Genomic DNA, 15944 nt, shown 5'->3' with positions numbered 1-15944 from the left:
GCAAACAGAGGAAAAATGCGTGCAATTTTCAATTAGAATCGCCCAATATTCTCCTATCAAAAATGCAATTTGCGAAAGGAAACTAGGCAACATTGAAATTTAGTTACGTTCTTTCGACTAGGCACCAGCGAATGACGCGTTGAATCATCCTCGAAGAGAAATACAAAGAAAGCTGAAATTGCAAGAGGATCCGACAAAGGAACAAAATTCGGCCATTTCTGCAATTTCGTCTACAGACACTGCCGTTATTCTTGTTGTTGTTAGTTTTTTAATTTCTTTTTTTTTTAATTATTTATTTTATTTTTTTTTTTAGGCGCGAGGTAAGGAGCTCCTTTTGGGAAACTCGTGAGATGTTTTACTCGGGATGAATGTAGGGATGCTTCGTTTGACAATCCCCGGCCCCAGGCAGGAACAACAGCGGCTGAAACTGTTTGGAGGACTCCGAGAGGATAACCGTGAGTATAATTAATGTCATCTCATGAGAGTAATCTTTCCGCAGTCTACGTTTTGCTAATTACGCCCTACGGCTCGGGTCATGCTTCTTGCCCTTCTTACCCTTCTGCTCTTACAGTCTTGTCTTTCCAGCGACGATCCCTCTCCTCGAAACACCTGAAAGAGCGCATATTCTATTAACCCCCCACCCTCCTCTCTCATCCTCCTCATCAAATTTTTATCAAGGACCTCTCTTTCCTCCTCCCACTCTCTTCTCTGTGATGCATTTGCGAGAACTCCGCCCGTCCTCTCAACGCGTTATCCTGCACCTATCCGCAATGGATTATGACATTTCGATGGCTGGATTCTTAAAACCCCTGACTCTATCACTATGCCTCAGTATCTCCGTTCATATTTAATTTTTTTAAGAAAAACTAACTAATGTCGCGAACTGAAGTGACTGAAGGATCGTCGTGGCTGGGAAAAGAATAATCAAAGGAATCGCCAAGAAATAATAATATTTTGCTATTTTTCGAAACAATTTTAGAGAGCTTAGCTATCAATTTCCATCTGTGATAAATGCACCCTCCTCTGCGAAATTGCGAAGTGAGAAATTTTAGGTGAGGCAGAGTCTTTTTCGCCCGGCGGAAATGTAAAATTTTACGAAAATTATTAAAAATTTACCAAAATTCTATGAAATACACATATTTCAACATTAGTTTTCAATTTTTAGTGGTGAAGTTCCCTTGTTTGAAATCCTAATTTAAAATTCGGGTGCCTGCAAAAATTCTTCAAACTATTTTACACTGTTAAAAAAAAATTAGCTCAGAAGCACGACCTATATAAGGAAGTCGCTCGGAAGTCACTCATCGCTCAGGGCCAATTTCCACGGAGTTGAAAATCTCCGACGTAAGTATGGAAATGCTGAGCTAAAGTAACTCAGGCATAAGGACGGGCTGCGTCGCTGGCGACTGCCCTCCCCTTACCCCTGGCATCCGTCTCATACCCCGATCCGTTTCCCCCCTCTCCTCCCCTCCCTCTCCTCTCCTCCCCTCCCTCCTCTCCTCCCCTCCCTCTCCTCCCCTCCCTCTCCTCCCTCCCTCTTCTGCCTTTCCCTTCCACCTGTAACTGCAATGTATGTTCTTTTTTTTTGAAAAGATGTGAAGTTGTACTGCAAATCAAATCATGTTTGAGGAACTTTCGGGCCAATATCCCACAAATTCGGAGCCAAAGTGTTTTTTGAGTTGCAAACACGCGACGGAAAATCAATATTTGTCATAGCTGAACAGCTGTCTCCAGTAATTTCGAAAACGCTTTTAGACAAAGAAAAGTTTTATAGATATTAAGTATTTTGTGAACATAAATTCAGTGTAAGCTTAAAAAATAAATATACACGATAACAGAATTCTAACTTTACTGGACGCCACGCCATACCCATATAATCAGGCTTTGATGCCCAAAAGTATCATACGAGCTAAAAAGAATAAATGACAATTTCGTAGAATTATACTGCAAAATTTTATTCAATACACCTGAGGTTTTTCGGCATACAGTGCCATCTCCAGACGCATAACGAACCTTCACCAAGGAAACTACAGATACTTGACAAGGAAGTACAACTAAAAGCAAATAATCCATTAACGGGAGCAACATGATGGTTTTAAATAGGGAATAATCTAAATAAACTACCATGCACATGCAAATCAACAAGCGATAAGGAATGAAGCGATAAAAGAGAAAGAGATACAATTTTGCAGTATAATGGTACGAAATATGTATTTTTCCTCTTAAACCTAGTTTCATAAAACTGCTGCCCTTACCGGCGTTTTCAAAATTCCTGGAGGTAGGCTATTCTACTAGGACGAATTTTTATTTTCCGTCGTGTTAGGAACTCAGCGAACACTTTGGTATGGGATCCATTGGGTATTATCCTGGAAAGCCTTCAAACAAAATTTAATTTGCTGTACACCTTCACGAGTCGCAACTAATCACTGTTCACGCAAAAGCCACTGGCTGGAGACTGACGCCGTCGCAGTCGTGAATTCCAGAATAAGATTGTAACGGTCAATGCGCGTTGATGATGCGCAGAAAATTATAGCTCTGTTTCTTCTTAAGTATCTTAAATCTGAGTGGAAAGTATCTCTCCCGAGCATATAGCTGTCTTTCCTGGAGTGACACATGCTACAAGGAGCTTCCCATGCCAGAGCGAGCTATCTAACTCACCGCAAAATTTTGTCACTCGATGCTCCAGGCAGGATAGCTCCATAATATTTCACTCAGGCCACTCAGGCCAGAATAATTTTTAACAGTGTTACATAGGCACTGGTGAACCCATTTAAGATACGATCGGTATAAAATTAGAACTCACAACTTTCTTCCGGTTTTGTTTTGACCGGATGTTCTTTATTATTATACTTTTCAATACAAATTTTATTCAAATATAACGTGACTACTCCAACAGTATGTCTTGTAACTATCTACATGATTCAAATAAATTATATTAAATTAATTAAAAATACAAAGTAACGTTAGATAACAATACCATTCTCTAAAAAAACAAGAATTATAAAATTCTGTCTTTCTTTGCGAAAAATCAAAACATATAAGTAACCAGTTCAATTACTTAACATTCTTCCTTTCACACTTCATTCATACTCTTATCCGTACATTTTAGATATCTACTTACAAAATAAATCCTGATGACAATTCGAAGGTCTTCCACCTTCTTAATATTTTCACTAAAATTGCACCATCTAAGAGGTTTACGGCCTCCTCATTAACATGCTTCTCTAGTCTCGGGGGAAAAAGAGGCACAATTACAAGACATGCTTCCTCAGGTCGGAAATACGAAAGAGGAAACTCCAAGACTTATTACATTTGCTTCATCAGAAATCACGAACATAATGGAGTATTGAAAATGCATTTACAGAGAGCTCGATGGCTGCGCTGAAAATTTATTTTCAATCCACTCGGTGGGAAATTCATAAATCTTGGTGTGAAATACGTTGCTGGCAATCAAAAAAATATACAACGTGAACGCTCAGAGACGCTCACACCGCCAAAAAATATATTTTCACTACGTGTACAAAGTATATTTTTGAAATATTCGGTCTCGCTATTGCAAACACTCACACTCACCCTCCCTCTCCCACTCAAATAGCACAACAAACATTCATCCTGCGCGGAGAAAATTATATCGACGGTGATAAATCTCGAGTTATACGTGAGGGAGTGTTTTATGGTGAAGCTCCGTTTACATTTACTCTCATCTTGCCCACACACTGCACCCTACCCGATGACTATCATTGCTGGTGCTGGGCATCGTACAATATTTAGCGACGAAAAATATTGCTAGGCGTACAGGTGATGTTACCCAACTAGCAAGTCCTTGGCGATACGTATACACGCGATACACTGATTTGGCTACAAAAGGGTACAAGGGGCTGCGCCCCCTGAACTCGCGAAGGGAGTGACATTCATGCCCTTCTTGCACCCAACGCTTCAATTACTGATTAAGCAATAGTTGGATAACGATAAAATAGTGGTGGCTTGCCATGGGTTTGTGATACACTGAAGAAACAAAGTTCGGTAAATCCGAACTAGTTTGGATCATATGGAACCCACGAGTTTGTTCGGTACACACAACCGAATTATTCGGTCTGTTCAACCGAATTGATTCGTTTGTGCAACCGAATGTGTTTCACGACATAATATTCTTACAGTTCGGTCGGTGGACCGAAAAGTTCGGCTGAGCAGACCAAATAATTTCGGTGCGTGTAGTACGCGAACTAAAAATCTGGTTCCATATGAACCGAAACTAGTTCGGATTTACCGAACTGTTTTTCTCATGAGTGTATGATTTATCTACCATCTGGACATCGGGACCATCCTTTGCTCCAGAGCCGAAAGTGAATTGGTCATGAAAAGCAACGCTATGATGTAACGACTAAAAAAGTCCATAATGATAGGTATTGCTGGTCCTTAAAAAGACACAGCACGTTGGATATAGAGACCAAATTAAAAAAAAAAACGAGGGTCCCTCTTGTAAGGGGTGAAGGGGAGGGGGGGGGCTGAAGGGAAGCCAAACCACAGGGTGGTTATTTGCAACGAGCGGTCCTTAAAGAAGACCACTCGAAACTGGAAGTGGACTAAAAAGATGATGGGGTCTCGTATGTGACAGGGCGCAGGGTCTTCAAGTGGTGACATAAGTGCAAAATGGGAAAAACACAGGGTGTTAACAATAACAGAACGGGGAGTTGCCGGGTCCCTAGATTGGGCTGGAGTGGTGGCGTGCTTTGCGATATATCGATTATTCGGCCCTTTAAACCCATCTAAAAGGATCGATAAACAGGGTGTTTGCAACGAACGTCGTGATAATCGATTATTTTCCATAGCTTCAGGTGGGATAATATAGTCGATAGTCGATCATCAAGCCTCGCCACTGGGCCGAAGTATGAGTGAAGACAGGGTTGAAGAGCCGGGCGGCGGTGGCTCAGGGTTTTCAAGTATCCGACGTTGCCAGATGCTACTTTTTAAACGAGAGTCAAAAGTGCGCGGGATTCATCCGCTGAGGACATGATGGCAACAACGCGGAGACCGCGGCATGTGAACCACTCTTAGCACTCCACTTCACTCACAAAGAATGTTGCATTTCTATATTGCTCGGCTTCAAAACGCATACTATCCGTGAATTTTGGCGGTTTGAGAGGCGAACTTTTTAAGATCTTGACTTGGTGGTTTTTTTTTCGTCTTTCTTTTTTCACCGACAATGAGAGAAAATAACTCTTTTCGTAGTGTATCATGAACCTTAATGGACACCGCTGATAACTCGAAGTCCCTCGGGAATGACCTTGGATTCTTTTTGATTCTTTATGTTTTTTTGCTATCTCTCACATGTTCTCTTTGTGTATGTGATCTCTTCCTAAGACCTCAATGGCTCCGTTACCCACAAGAGATACAGCCAACTGAATCCACTTTCCTAGGGTAAAGTCGCTCGAAAATTACAAGGGACCCACTAAAAAAGTCTGAAATCCATTCCCTGGCGCACAATCTGCGTAGTTTGTAACACGCTTTTTCGAATTTACCGCGCACGCGGACAGTTTCGTTTAGTGGTCGGCAGTCAGGTTCGCCCGGAGAAAGACATAACTTAAATAAACAAACAATCTCGCGAAGTGTTAGGTTAGGTTTCAGGTGTTTCAACGCTTTTGATTTTGCAAAATGAAGGGAAAAACGGAAACGAACACTTGAAAACGATTGAAATTATACGATAGAGAAAGTTATAGAAATCGCTTGTTTACTAAGGTTAATTTTTCTTACTCCTCTGCCTTTGCAAACCTGTTCGGCGGTCACTGAAACAAACTGCCCGCAGACGCGGGAAACTTGAAAAAGCGTGTTACAAACCACGCAGATTGCGAGGTAAAGAAATGGACAGACTTTTTCAACGTGCCCAACGTAATTTGCGTGTGATTTTACTCAGAAATAGTACATTTATTTGGCTGCATCTCTTGCGTGCAATAGACCTATTAAACGGGTTATTTAAAGGAAGGCGTAAGCAGCCTGTTTAGGAATTGAGTTTTCGACAGAACACTTTTCTTTGAGGGTGGGTGCATCTTACTATGGAGTGATTCTACCGAAATTGCTCGTTAACGTCTTTTTTTAACATTTGAATACCTGCTTCAGTGGGAAAAGGGCTTAATTTTCGAGTTGCCTCTCTCAGCGCAGGGTACTTCCTTATGCTAAAAATCATGAGCAATAAGGGCACAAACTATGATTTTTCATACTGTCTCTGGGTGCACATGCTATTCAACTGTCTTTTACATGTTAAAAATCGCATCTCTGGGCAGTTTTGAGGAAGATGGTCGTACGCAACAAAATGTTAAATTGTTAAATTTGTCCCCTAAATTCGTACACCTTGCTGCATCATGTGCCCGTTGTTTTAATACAAATGGTGTACAGAACATTTGTCCATTTTATCGAACAGACATATAAAAAATCGTCAAAGAAATTAATTTTTTTTTTTTTTATTTTCTCGAAACTTGAATTTTGGCGTTCACGTCCATCTTCAAAAAACCCGTTTAGATCTAGCTGCACATTGCGAAACGTTGCGCTCATTCTCACCAGTCACTAGTTCGCCTTCAATAAGCTGGTAGGCAATGTGAGCGGCTCAGGAGCAGTAATAGTTGCTTGCAGCACCTTGAACATTCACCAATTTTCTCTCAGCCATGCTTAATACACTCACAATGCTCCGCACTCATTCTTACCAGTTCGCCTTCAATAAGTTGGTAGGCAATGTGAGCGGCTCAGGAGCAGTAATAGTTGCTTGCAGCGCCTTGAACATTCACCAATTTCTCTTCCAGCCATGCTTAACACACTCACGTTGCTCCGCGCTCATTCTCGCCAGTTCGCCTTCAATAAGTTGGTAGGCAATGTGAGCGGCTCAGGAGCGGTAATAGTTGCTTGCAGCGCCTTGAACATTCACCAATTTCTCTTCCAGCCATGCTTAATACACTCACAATGCTCCGCGCTCATTCTTACCAGTTCGCCTTCAATAAGTTGGTAGGCAATGTGAGCGGCTCAGGAGCAGTAATAGTTGCTTGCAGCGCCTTGAACATTCACCAATTTCTCTTCCAGCCATGCTTAACACACTCACGTTGCTCCGCGCTCATTCTCGCCAGTTCGCCTTCAATACGCTAGTCGATGATTTGAGCGGCTCCAGGGCAGAAGTTGCTTGCAGCAGTTTCAAGTATAGTTTATCGGTGTTAATTGTTTTATTTACAACCAACTTATTTAAACTCTGCTCGTGCGACTGTGATCTCATTACAGATGATATGTCGGAGATTGGTTAATTCTTTTGAACAGAAACATGAAGAATATTGAATGAAATTAAGTTTTTTCATGTTACCTAGGCACTTGATTTTTGGTGGCTACGCATCTCGTAAAATAACTTGTTCAATTTAGGCATGAATATGTAATTTCCTGAAAACTTCAATGATTCGCGCATGTAACAGTGTAACACTACACGACTAGTTCATATCTATTTAAAAAAAGGGGGGGATCACTTTTTTCACGCTTTTCGAAATTAGAGTAAGACAACACATAGAGGTCGAATAAGTGGGAGAGAGTCAGATTATTTTTGTTTAAAACCTATAATAACTGGATCGTAGGAGGCGATGCTGCCATGGTGTAACGACTGATGGTCCGTTGCCACACTACCTGTATTAGAAGAAATTATCATTGCCTGATACAACTAGCCTATTGCAAACTTCGGGCACAACAAACGGAGGAGTTATTTTTTGAAGAAGATGGCTCAAAAGTCACGATGAACGCACTGTGAAAGTCTGATATACACCCTTTACTTACAAGAAATGTGCTTCTTTTTAGCTTCCCGCTTCAAAAACGATACTATGGCACAGGTGAACATTTTGCAAGAGGAGTCGTCCTATCCAACCCTTGCGCACAAGGATGCTACGGAATATTAAATATGGCCGTCGCCAAAACACACGTGACGAGACGGGATTTTTAGAGTCCTTATACCGGAGCAGACAGTGCGAATCCATGACTGAAGTTACCGGACATAGGCATTCATGTGTCACAAACGGAATAAAGATTACATTTTCACATTGCACAGATTTTAATCTTGAATGGACCGAGGCAATTTCGTTCGCAAGGAACAACGGAACGAGAGAAGGAACGAGAAATGATTTTAAGAATGCATCAAAGATTGCAAAGAACGTAAGTTTCTGTAATCTTATTCCCGTTGTGACTCCAAAGGGTGTATGTCTCGACCTCTCCATATAAGGGACTCTGATTTTATCAACCGGCGTATTTATATTTACATTTTCCTTGCGTCGTTGAAGTGCGCGAAAGCGTCGGCCATGCTGAATATTGTGTAGCATCCTAGTGCGCAAGGGTTGGATGGAACGACTTCTCTTGCGAAATGGACACCTGTTTCGTGTTATCGTCTTTGAAGCGGAAGCTTAAAAAAACGCAAACTTCTCTCGCAGATTTTAAAGTTAGGAGTGTATATCAGACTTCCCCGATGCACTCATCGTGATTTTGGAGCCATTTTCTATTAGAAACAACTGGATTGCATTTTGCAAAAAGGAACCATCGCGATTACAGTGTTGTAAAAATGTTGCTTCTTCATAGTTGTCTAAAAAATCTCCTAGAATAGCAAACAGTTTTTGCTTTCAACCAACAAATTGTTAATTTCAATGGAAAATAATTGTCCCTATATTGTAGCATACTGCACAAATTTTGAAACTTTATCGGCGATATGAACACTAATTTTTTGTTTAAATTAAAGTTTTTTTGGAAACCTTTTTGAAAACCGATTATAAGAAAGTAAGTCATCTAACTATAAAATCGGTTTTCAAAGAAGTATTCAAAAAAGTTTAATTTAAACAAAAAATTAGTGAAAATAATTGTGTAGATTTTAATACTGTACGTATATTAAGTATTTTATAAGAAAAGAAAAAGTCTCACGATTTTGAAAACACCGTAATCGCGCTGGTTCCTTTTTGCTAAATGCGATCCAACTGTCCTTCTTTTGTTCTAGCAGAAGTTTGCAACAGGCCCATTTCAGTTTGACATTGTGGGATATGGCAACATCGCTTAGCCACCGTGACGTCAATAATTTTCTAACTACAAGTTATGGCCGCTGTTGTCAACTTTCGTTTAAAAGTCATCAGATTCTCGATTAGTTTGCATTGAAACCTTTGCGAACCTCAACATAACGTGGCGGTCATGCTTATTCCGTGCTCATGCCCTCACGATTTTACGCTCGCTACTTGAAAGTTGCGCCCTCGTCCCCACTCCATCCTCTGGTTATTCATACTTTAGCGACTCTGTTTTTTCACCTCAATTGCTAATATGTATTCACACCGTACCCGACCTCTGCCCTGCACTAAATCTCTTTCAGTGGCGTGGCGTGAATTGCGATGTATCGATTGTTATGCCATTTAAACCTATGGTAAAGAATCGATTATTAAGGTGTTCGCTGCGAAACACCCTGTTTATCGATCCTTTTCCATAGGTTTAAATGGCATGACGATCGATATATCGCAAAGCACGCCACGCCACTGATCTCTTTTGGATTCAAAAACTCCGTAAAATAACAAGACCCCAGCAACTCACACTCGGACGTATTTATGATAAAAGGAACTATGTGCATAGGGTTTGCGTTGGACATAGTTCCTTTTGGCATAAAGACGTTCGCTTTATGGACCACCTCCCGTCATTAATTAAATTTTACTCTCAGTTTTAACGGATGATGAGCACGTATCGTTATCCTTCAGGAAAAGTTCTCTATTCTGCCGTGGTTCATAATAGACCGAGAGCTCATGACGATTCGTTCAACCGGAATAATATAAATTTGCCACCCACCTCATTCGAAGCGGATTTTGGTGTGTAAAAAGAAATGGGCGGTCTGGCAGGTCAAACCGGTTGCATTAAGAAAGTTTTAGGCCCCTAAAAAGCCCAAAAATTGCTCGGATTTTGACCGGAAACATATACACTTGAAATTGGGCTCATTTAACGCGGAAAACCTTCCTGATTAAGGATCAGTCGGTCTGGCAGCCGAAATCGGTTGCTTAAGGGCCGCCAGACCGGTTCAAAGTTGGAAAAAAAGTGCTCAAATTTCAACCGGAAACATATACATTTGATATTGGGCTCATTTAACGCGGAAAACCTTCCTGATTAAGGATCAGTCGGTCTGGCAGCTGAAATCGGTTGCTTAAGGGCCGCCAGACCGAACTTTCTCCGGAAATTCTTGATTAATTATATATATAAGGTGGCCCAGACCTACTATTCCAGGCCTTTTTTCAAGGAAAACTGGTTTTGATGTTTTGAAAATGGTCAGTGGAATAGGGAATGGACCAAAAAGAATCCAAATTTCATATATTCAGGACCCCTCACGACTCTTTAGGGGGTATTTTTGGGGGGCCCCCCTTGTAACTAAAAATTGCGTTGAAAAACGTGGTCATTTAAGTTCAATGAGAATGGAGTCCACGCAAAAGTTCAATAAGTATGGAGTAAAAGAATATTCCGTCTCTCAATTTTCAATCAAATTAAAGACCCTCCAAAGAGAGGGGGGGGGGGGGGCTGCGGCTGGTGTTACCGTGCTTGAGCTCCCCACGATGAACACCAGTTTTCTTTCAAATGAACCAACATCCCTGGAAAAGCTGCAATTCTGAGCTATTTTAGGGCAACTTTTCATGAAAAACACGATATTTTAGGTTTAAAAGACCTAAGAGGACTCCCCAAGGTCATGCGGGGAAAGGGCGCACTGCGCAAGCCCCGTTTGTCCTCTCCATGTCAAAAGCCTAACCTTAACTGTTCAATAGAAACACGCATGTTGAGGTTTAAGATTCCCAAAGGGCTTCCCACAGTAGGATGTGTCTTTTTCGCAAAAGTTTCAAATAGTCCCGCTCCACCGGGTTTTCCTGGTGATGCCTGGCATTAGGATCGCCTACTAAAAATTGGAACTTGATTGGACAATTTTTGGACCTACTGATACACTTTAAATGCAAATTTGGATCCGTAGGTCCAAAGATTTAAAAAAAAAATAGATAAATAAATTAATAAACCAAAAAAAACAAAACTAGCTGAGTGAAAAACGTCGGTCATATGAACCAAATGTACGGTGTTCAATATCGGCCGTATTGTTCGGTGCTGTAGCCCTCCCGGTCCTGAGAACCGTATCCTCCGTTCATGCAACCGAGCACCCACACCGAACAGAACTAACGAAAAAACTCGGTTGCATGAACTGAGGATGCGGTTCCCAGAACCAAGAGAGCGGTAACATGAACCGAAAAATACTGCCGGTGAACACGGTCGTGTGAACACCGTTCACACGACTGAACTTTTTATCTCAGCTGGTTCTGTACCGGTATGGCGGTGAAAATTGACGAAAATGGGGAGTTCTTGCGATTTTTTCTCTCTTCTCCAATCTCCTCTTCTTAATCGGAACGACTACAAAGTATCTTATTATATTTTCCTAAGTTTAAAATAAAGCGAAAAATCGAAAACAAACTTGGGTTGTATTTAATTGTGGGTTTATGTTCCTCTCATGATACTATTAAGTCGACCTAATGGTCTGTATGACCAGCCTGAGATGACGTCCCTGCAGTAGGGTATGGCTCTTATCTAACGACAGCAGGGTGAATAATGGAATTTCTTAAGCAGCATCCCCTGGATCGGTATTATTTAATGTGAAAGACTGTAAAAAAATTGGAGTCCCTCACAGCAAGGTCACATGATGCCGCAAACGGGGGAAAGTTCTCGCGCTTTAATTTGAGGAACCCGCATTCTTACGGTCTTCGCCGATTGGACAAGTGTTTACGTGGAAGCTGTAGATACTATCGACACCCATTATTTTTCATCATTTAACTCCGGTGCAGAGTAAAATATTTTAAGATACTCGTATCTGGTCTTAAATGATTACCTACCTCTCGAACGGCGGGATGAAATGACCTCAAAAACCGGATTTTAACAGCAGACATCCATTTTTTCGAAGTTTGCCCTCCCTATTGGCAAATTGAAAGTCTGAAGAAACATCATGGTCTTACACGTGTCACTAATTTTTGCGTAACTTAAAAATATTGAAACAGATTTGGTCTCGGAATAGCATTTGAGGAGGGTTCCGGAAAAAAGGCCCATGGGCGTATGGGCCCTTTTTCCGGAGAACGCATTAATGGATTGCCCGTACCCTAAACTATATGTGCTTAAAGTTTCGTATCGATTCGCCAATTTTTCAAGCCACACGACCATTTTTCCGGGCGCGGGATTTCCACTGAATACTTCTATGAGCGGGGTATCATCGTGATCTAGAAGATGACGCGAGACCCGAGCAGCCCCGGCCAGCAGATAGCGATCCGACTGATAACAGCCCCTCTTTATACATCGAATGCACTGATCACTAGCTGCAATCAGTAAATGCAGATTTCCGTGTTAATCAAGATGTCAACAGTGGCACCTACAAATAATAACACGCAGAATAATATTAATAATATTAGTGTGTGTCAGAGGATTTTTCTTTCTTTTTCGCGAAGTTAGTTCGTGTTGTTCGTCTACATTCGTTGATGATATTTTCGCAATGTCCGCGAGTGGTAGTAACATTGTAAATAATGATAGATTAAAGCGTCATAAAAGTAAAAAAATAAACAGGTAAACACAGGTAACAGGTAAAAAACAAACAGAGTAAAGGCATCTGCCAAATTAAAAAGACTGCATGGTCACGTCTACCAAACTTCATCCGGTAAAACCATCTCCGGGAAAATTTTCAAGTCAATGACAGAATGTTGTGGTGGGAAGTGCTTCAGTTTTCAGACCACCAAAGATGTCATTTATTTATTTTATGTTATTAAGAAGAGACGATACGTTTTCTTTTTGTTTCAATTGTGCTTTTAACTAGTTTAGTCACAAGAACCGATTACTGTCAGTGGATCTCCGGAAAAAAGGGCCCATAATCGAATTTTTTTAAAAATTCCTCTCGCAGTCCAATTATGCTTTGTAACTTTTGCCAATCTCTGATTTCATTCTAGGATGTATGAATCCTTGTATGAAACATTCATTTTGAATTTTGGAGTCTCTTCGCGGTCAAAACACAGTAATGAAAACTTAATTGACGTTTTTCTCACAACGCGATTTTTCGGTATGGGCCCTTTTTCCGGAACCCTCCTCAATTGCCCTCTCACGCGGTGGGCTGAGGCACACCTAAAATGCAATTGCCGCACTTAATACCACAAGAGTTGTCCTTAGTGTAAAACTTGTTTTACATAATATAGAACAGAGTAGGAGCATGATTTTATCATAATCTTTATCTCTTTAAGATAATACTTTTTATCAAAAAAGATGAGTTTACGGAAAGATTTGACACAATATCCTCCCCTGAGAGGATCTTCCTCTCTCATCTTATGAGACATATTTAACACGTAAATACCAATGATACCAGCCCGTATGCTAGAGACTTTTGCTGCGGATTCACGTTAATAGAAAAAATAAACAGAACAAGCTGAAAAGCCTACAACGACCGATAAACTAACAATGGTTAATGCTGTTTTTAGTGCAGAAATTGCGTTTTAAGTGTACCGGTAGGTCCAAAAATTGTCCAATCAAGTTCCAATTTTTAGTAGGCGATCCTAATGCCAGGCATCACCAGGAAAACCCGGTGGAGCGGGACTATTTGAAACTTTTGCGAAAAAGACACATCCTACTGTGGGAAGCCCTTTGGGAATCTTAAACCTCAACATGCGTGTTTCTATTGAACAGTTAAGGTTAGGCTTTTGACATGGAGAGGACAAACGGGGCTTGCGCAGTGCGCCCTTTCCCCGCATGACCTTGGGGAGTCCTCTTAGGTCTTTTAAACCTAAAATATCGTGTTTTTCATGAAAAGTTGCCCTAAATAGCTCAGAATTGCAGCTTTTCCAGGGATGTTGGTTCATTTGAAAGAAAACTGGTGTTCATCGTGGGGAGCTCAAGCACGGTAACACCAGCCGCAGCCCCCCCCCCCCCCTCTCTTTGGAGGGTCTTTAATTTGATTGAAAATTGAGAGACGGAATATTCTTTTACTCCATACTTATTGAACTTTTGCGTGGACTCCATTCTCATTGAACTTAAATGACCACGTTTTTTCAACGCAATTTTTAGTTACAAGGGGGGCCCCCCAAAAATACCCCCTAAAGAGTCGTGAGGGGTCCTGAATATATGAAATTTGGATTCTTTTTGGTCCATTCCCTATTCCACTGACCATTTTCAAAACATCAAAACCAGTTTTCCTTGAAAAAAGGCCTGGAATAGTAGGTCTGGGCCACCTTATATATATAATTAATCAAGAATTTCCGGAGAAAGTTCGGTCTGGCGGCCCTTAAGCAACCAATTTCAGCTGCCAGACCGACTGATCCTTAATCAGGAAGGTTTTCCGCGTTAAATGAGCCCAATATCAAATGTATATGTTTCCGGTTGAAATTTGAGCACTTTTTTTCCAACTTTGAACCGGTCTGGCGGCCCTTAAGCAACCGATTTCGGCTGCCAGACCGACTGATCCTTAATCAGGAAGGTTTTCCGCGTTAAATGAGCCCAATTTCAAGTGTATATGTTTCCGGTCAAAATCCGAGCAATTTTTGGGCTTTTTAGGGGCCTAAAACTTTCTTAATGCAACCGGTTTGACCTGCCAGACCGCCCATTTCTTTTTAACACACCAAAATCCGCTTCGAATGAGGTGGGTGGCAAATTTATATTATTCCGGTTGAACGAATAGTCATGAGCTCTCGGTCTATAAGGGAAAGAACGCCTTATGAGCCGCTGGACGCTGTCAAATTGCCTTCGATCAAATAAAAATTCGAAGTGGCTATTCGTCGGTACGGTACCGACGGATAAATGGCTATTCGTCGGTACCGTACCGATGAATAAATGGCTATTCGTCGGTACCGTACCGATGAATAAATAGCTATTCGTCGGTACCGTACTTTGATTTTAGTACGTAAATTATATTAAAGATATGATTTCTTAATAATATTTTGGTGGAAGTTAAGAGCTAAAAATTGGGTGAAAGATGGAAAAAAAACCCAACACGAGTTGTAAAGAAATATTCTCCAAATTTAATTTATGTATTTAATACTCTCACATAATACTGAAATGTACTACTCTGTCAAATAAATAATCATAATACTGAAATGTACTTCACTGTCAAATGAATCATCATAATACTGAAATGTACTACTCTGTCAAAAGAATCATCAAGAACGCTTCTTTTTTCGGGTGGTGGGGCCTTTAGTTTCATTTGCAGGTGTTTTCTTTCGTTTTCGTTTTTCGGGGGGATTTTCCACAGATTGTCGGTCGGCAACGGTGCGATTAAAGGAACAAAGTTGTCTTGCTGGCAGTTTAGGTCGCCCTCGTGAAATGACTTTACTCTTAAATTTTAGCTTCGTGAAGCTCTCTGCACTGACATTTTCGTCAGATGGAGCAGCAACAGAAACCGAAGATTCGCTAGTGGTGGAATAGCTCTCTGCACTATGATCGTTGTTAGTTGGGGCAGCGACAGATACTGAAGATTCGCAAGCCGTGGAGCAGCTACCATGAACTGACAATAGTTGTACATTTGTTCCAGTCCTTACCATGTTTTCAATCATCTTGAATGAACTTAAATAACTGTTGAATTGCGTGGTTCCGTGGTTTGAGGTTAGGCTAGCAGCTATTCTGAGGTAGAAGTTACGTAAACTTTCTCTTCATTTGTTGCATATTTTTCGCGAATGCCACTTCAATTGCACTGATTTTATTGATGAATGCCACTGTTATGAATTTCTTGAACTGTTTGTTTTTCGAACTGCCAAAACTTCAGGTCCACCAACTCGCGGAAACGAATTCACCTGTCGCCGATGCGGTACCGACGAATAGCCATTTATTCATCGGTACGGTACCGACGAATAGCCATTTATTCATCGGTACGGTACCGACGAATAGCCATTTATTCATCGGTACGGTACCGACGAATAGCCATTTATCCGTCGGTACCG

The 15944-nt window shown here is 41.1% G+C and overlaps 1 protein-coding gene across 1 annotated transcript in view; it reads right to left on the bottom strand.

Annotated features, from left to right (window-relative positions):
* Positions 1–15560, bottom strand: part of LOC140226097 (uncharacterized) — a 55360-nt gene extending 39800 nt beyond the window's left edge. The window contains exon 1 of the mRNA XM_072306582.1: positions 15378–15560. Within this exon, the coding sequence (XP_072162683.1) occupies positions 15378–15560 (183 nt within the window). The remainder of the gene's footprint in view (positions 1–15377) is intronic.
* Positions 15561–15944: the final 384 nt, after the last annotated feature.

This window comes from Bemisia tabaci, chromosome 1 (genome assembly GCF_918797505.1).
Source record: "Bemisia tabaci chromosome 1, PGI_BMITA_v3".
Taxonomy (NCBI): domain Eukaryota; kingdom Metazoa; phylum Arthropoda; class Insecta; order Hemiptera; family Aleyrodidae; genus Bemisia; species Bemisia tabaci.
Note: the sequence above shows the minus strand (reverse complement) of the source record. Positions and strands in the feature narration are given on the sequence as shown.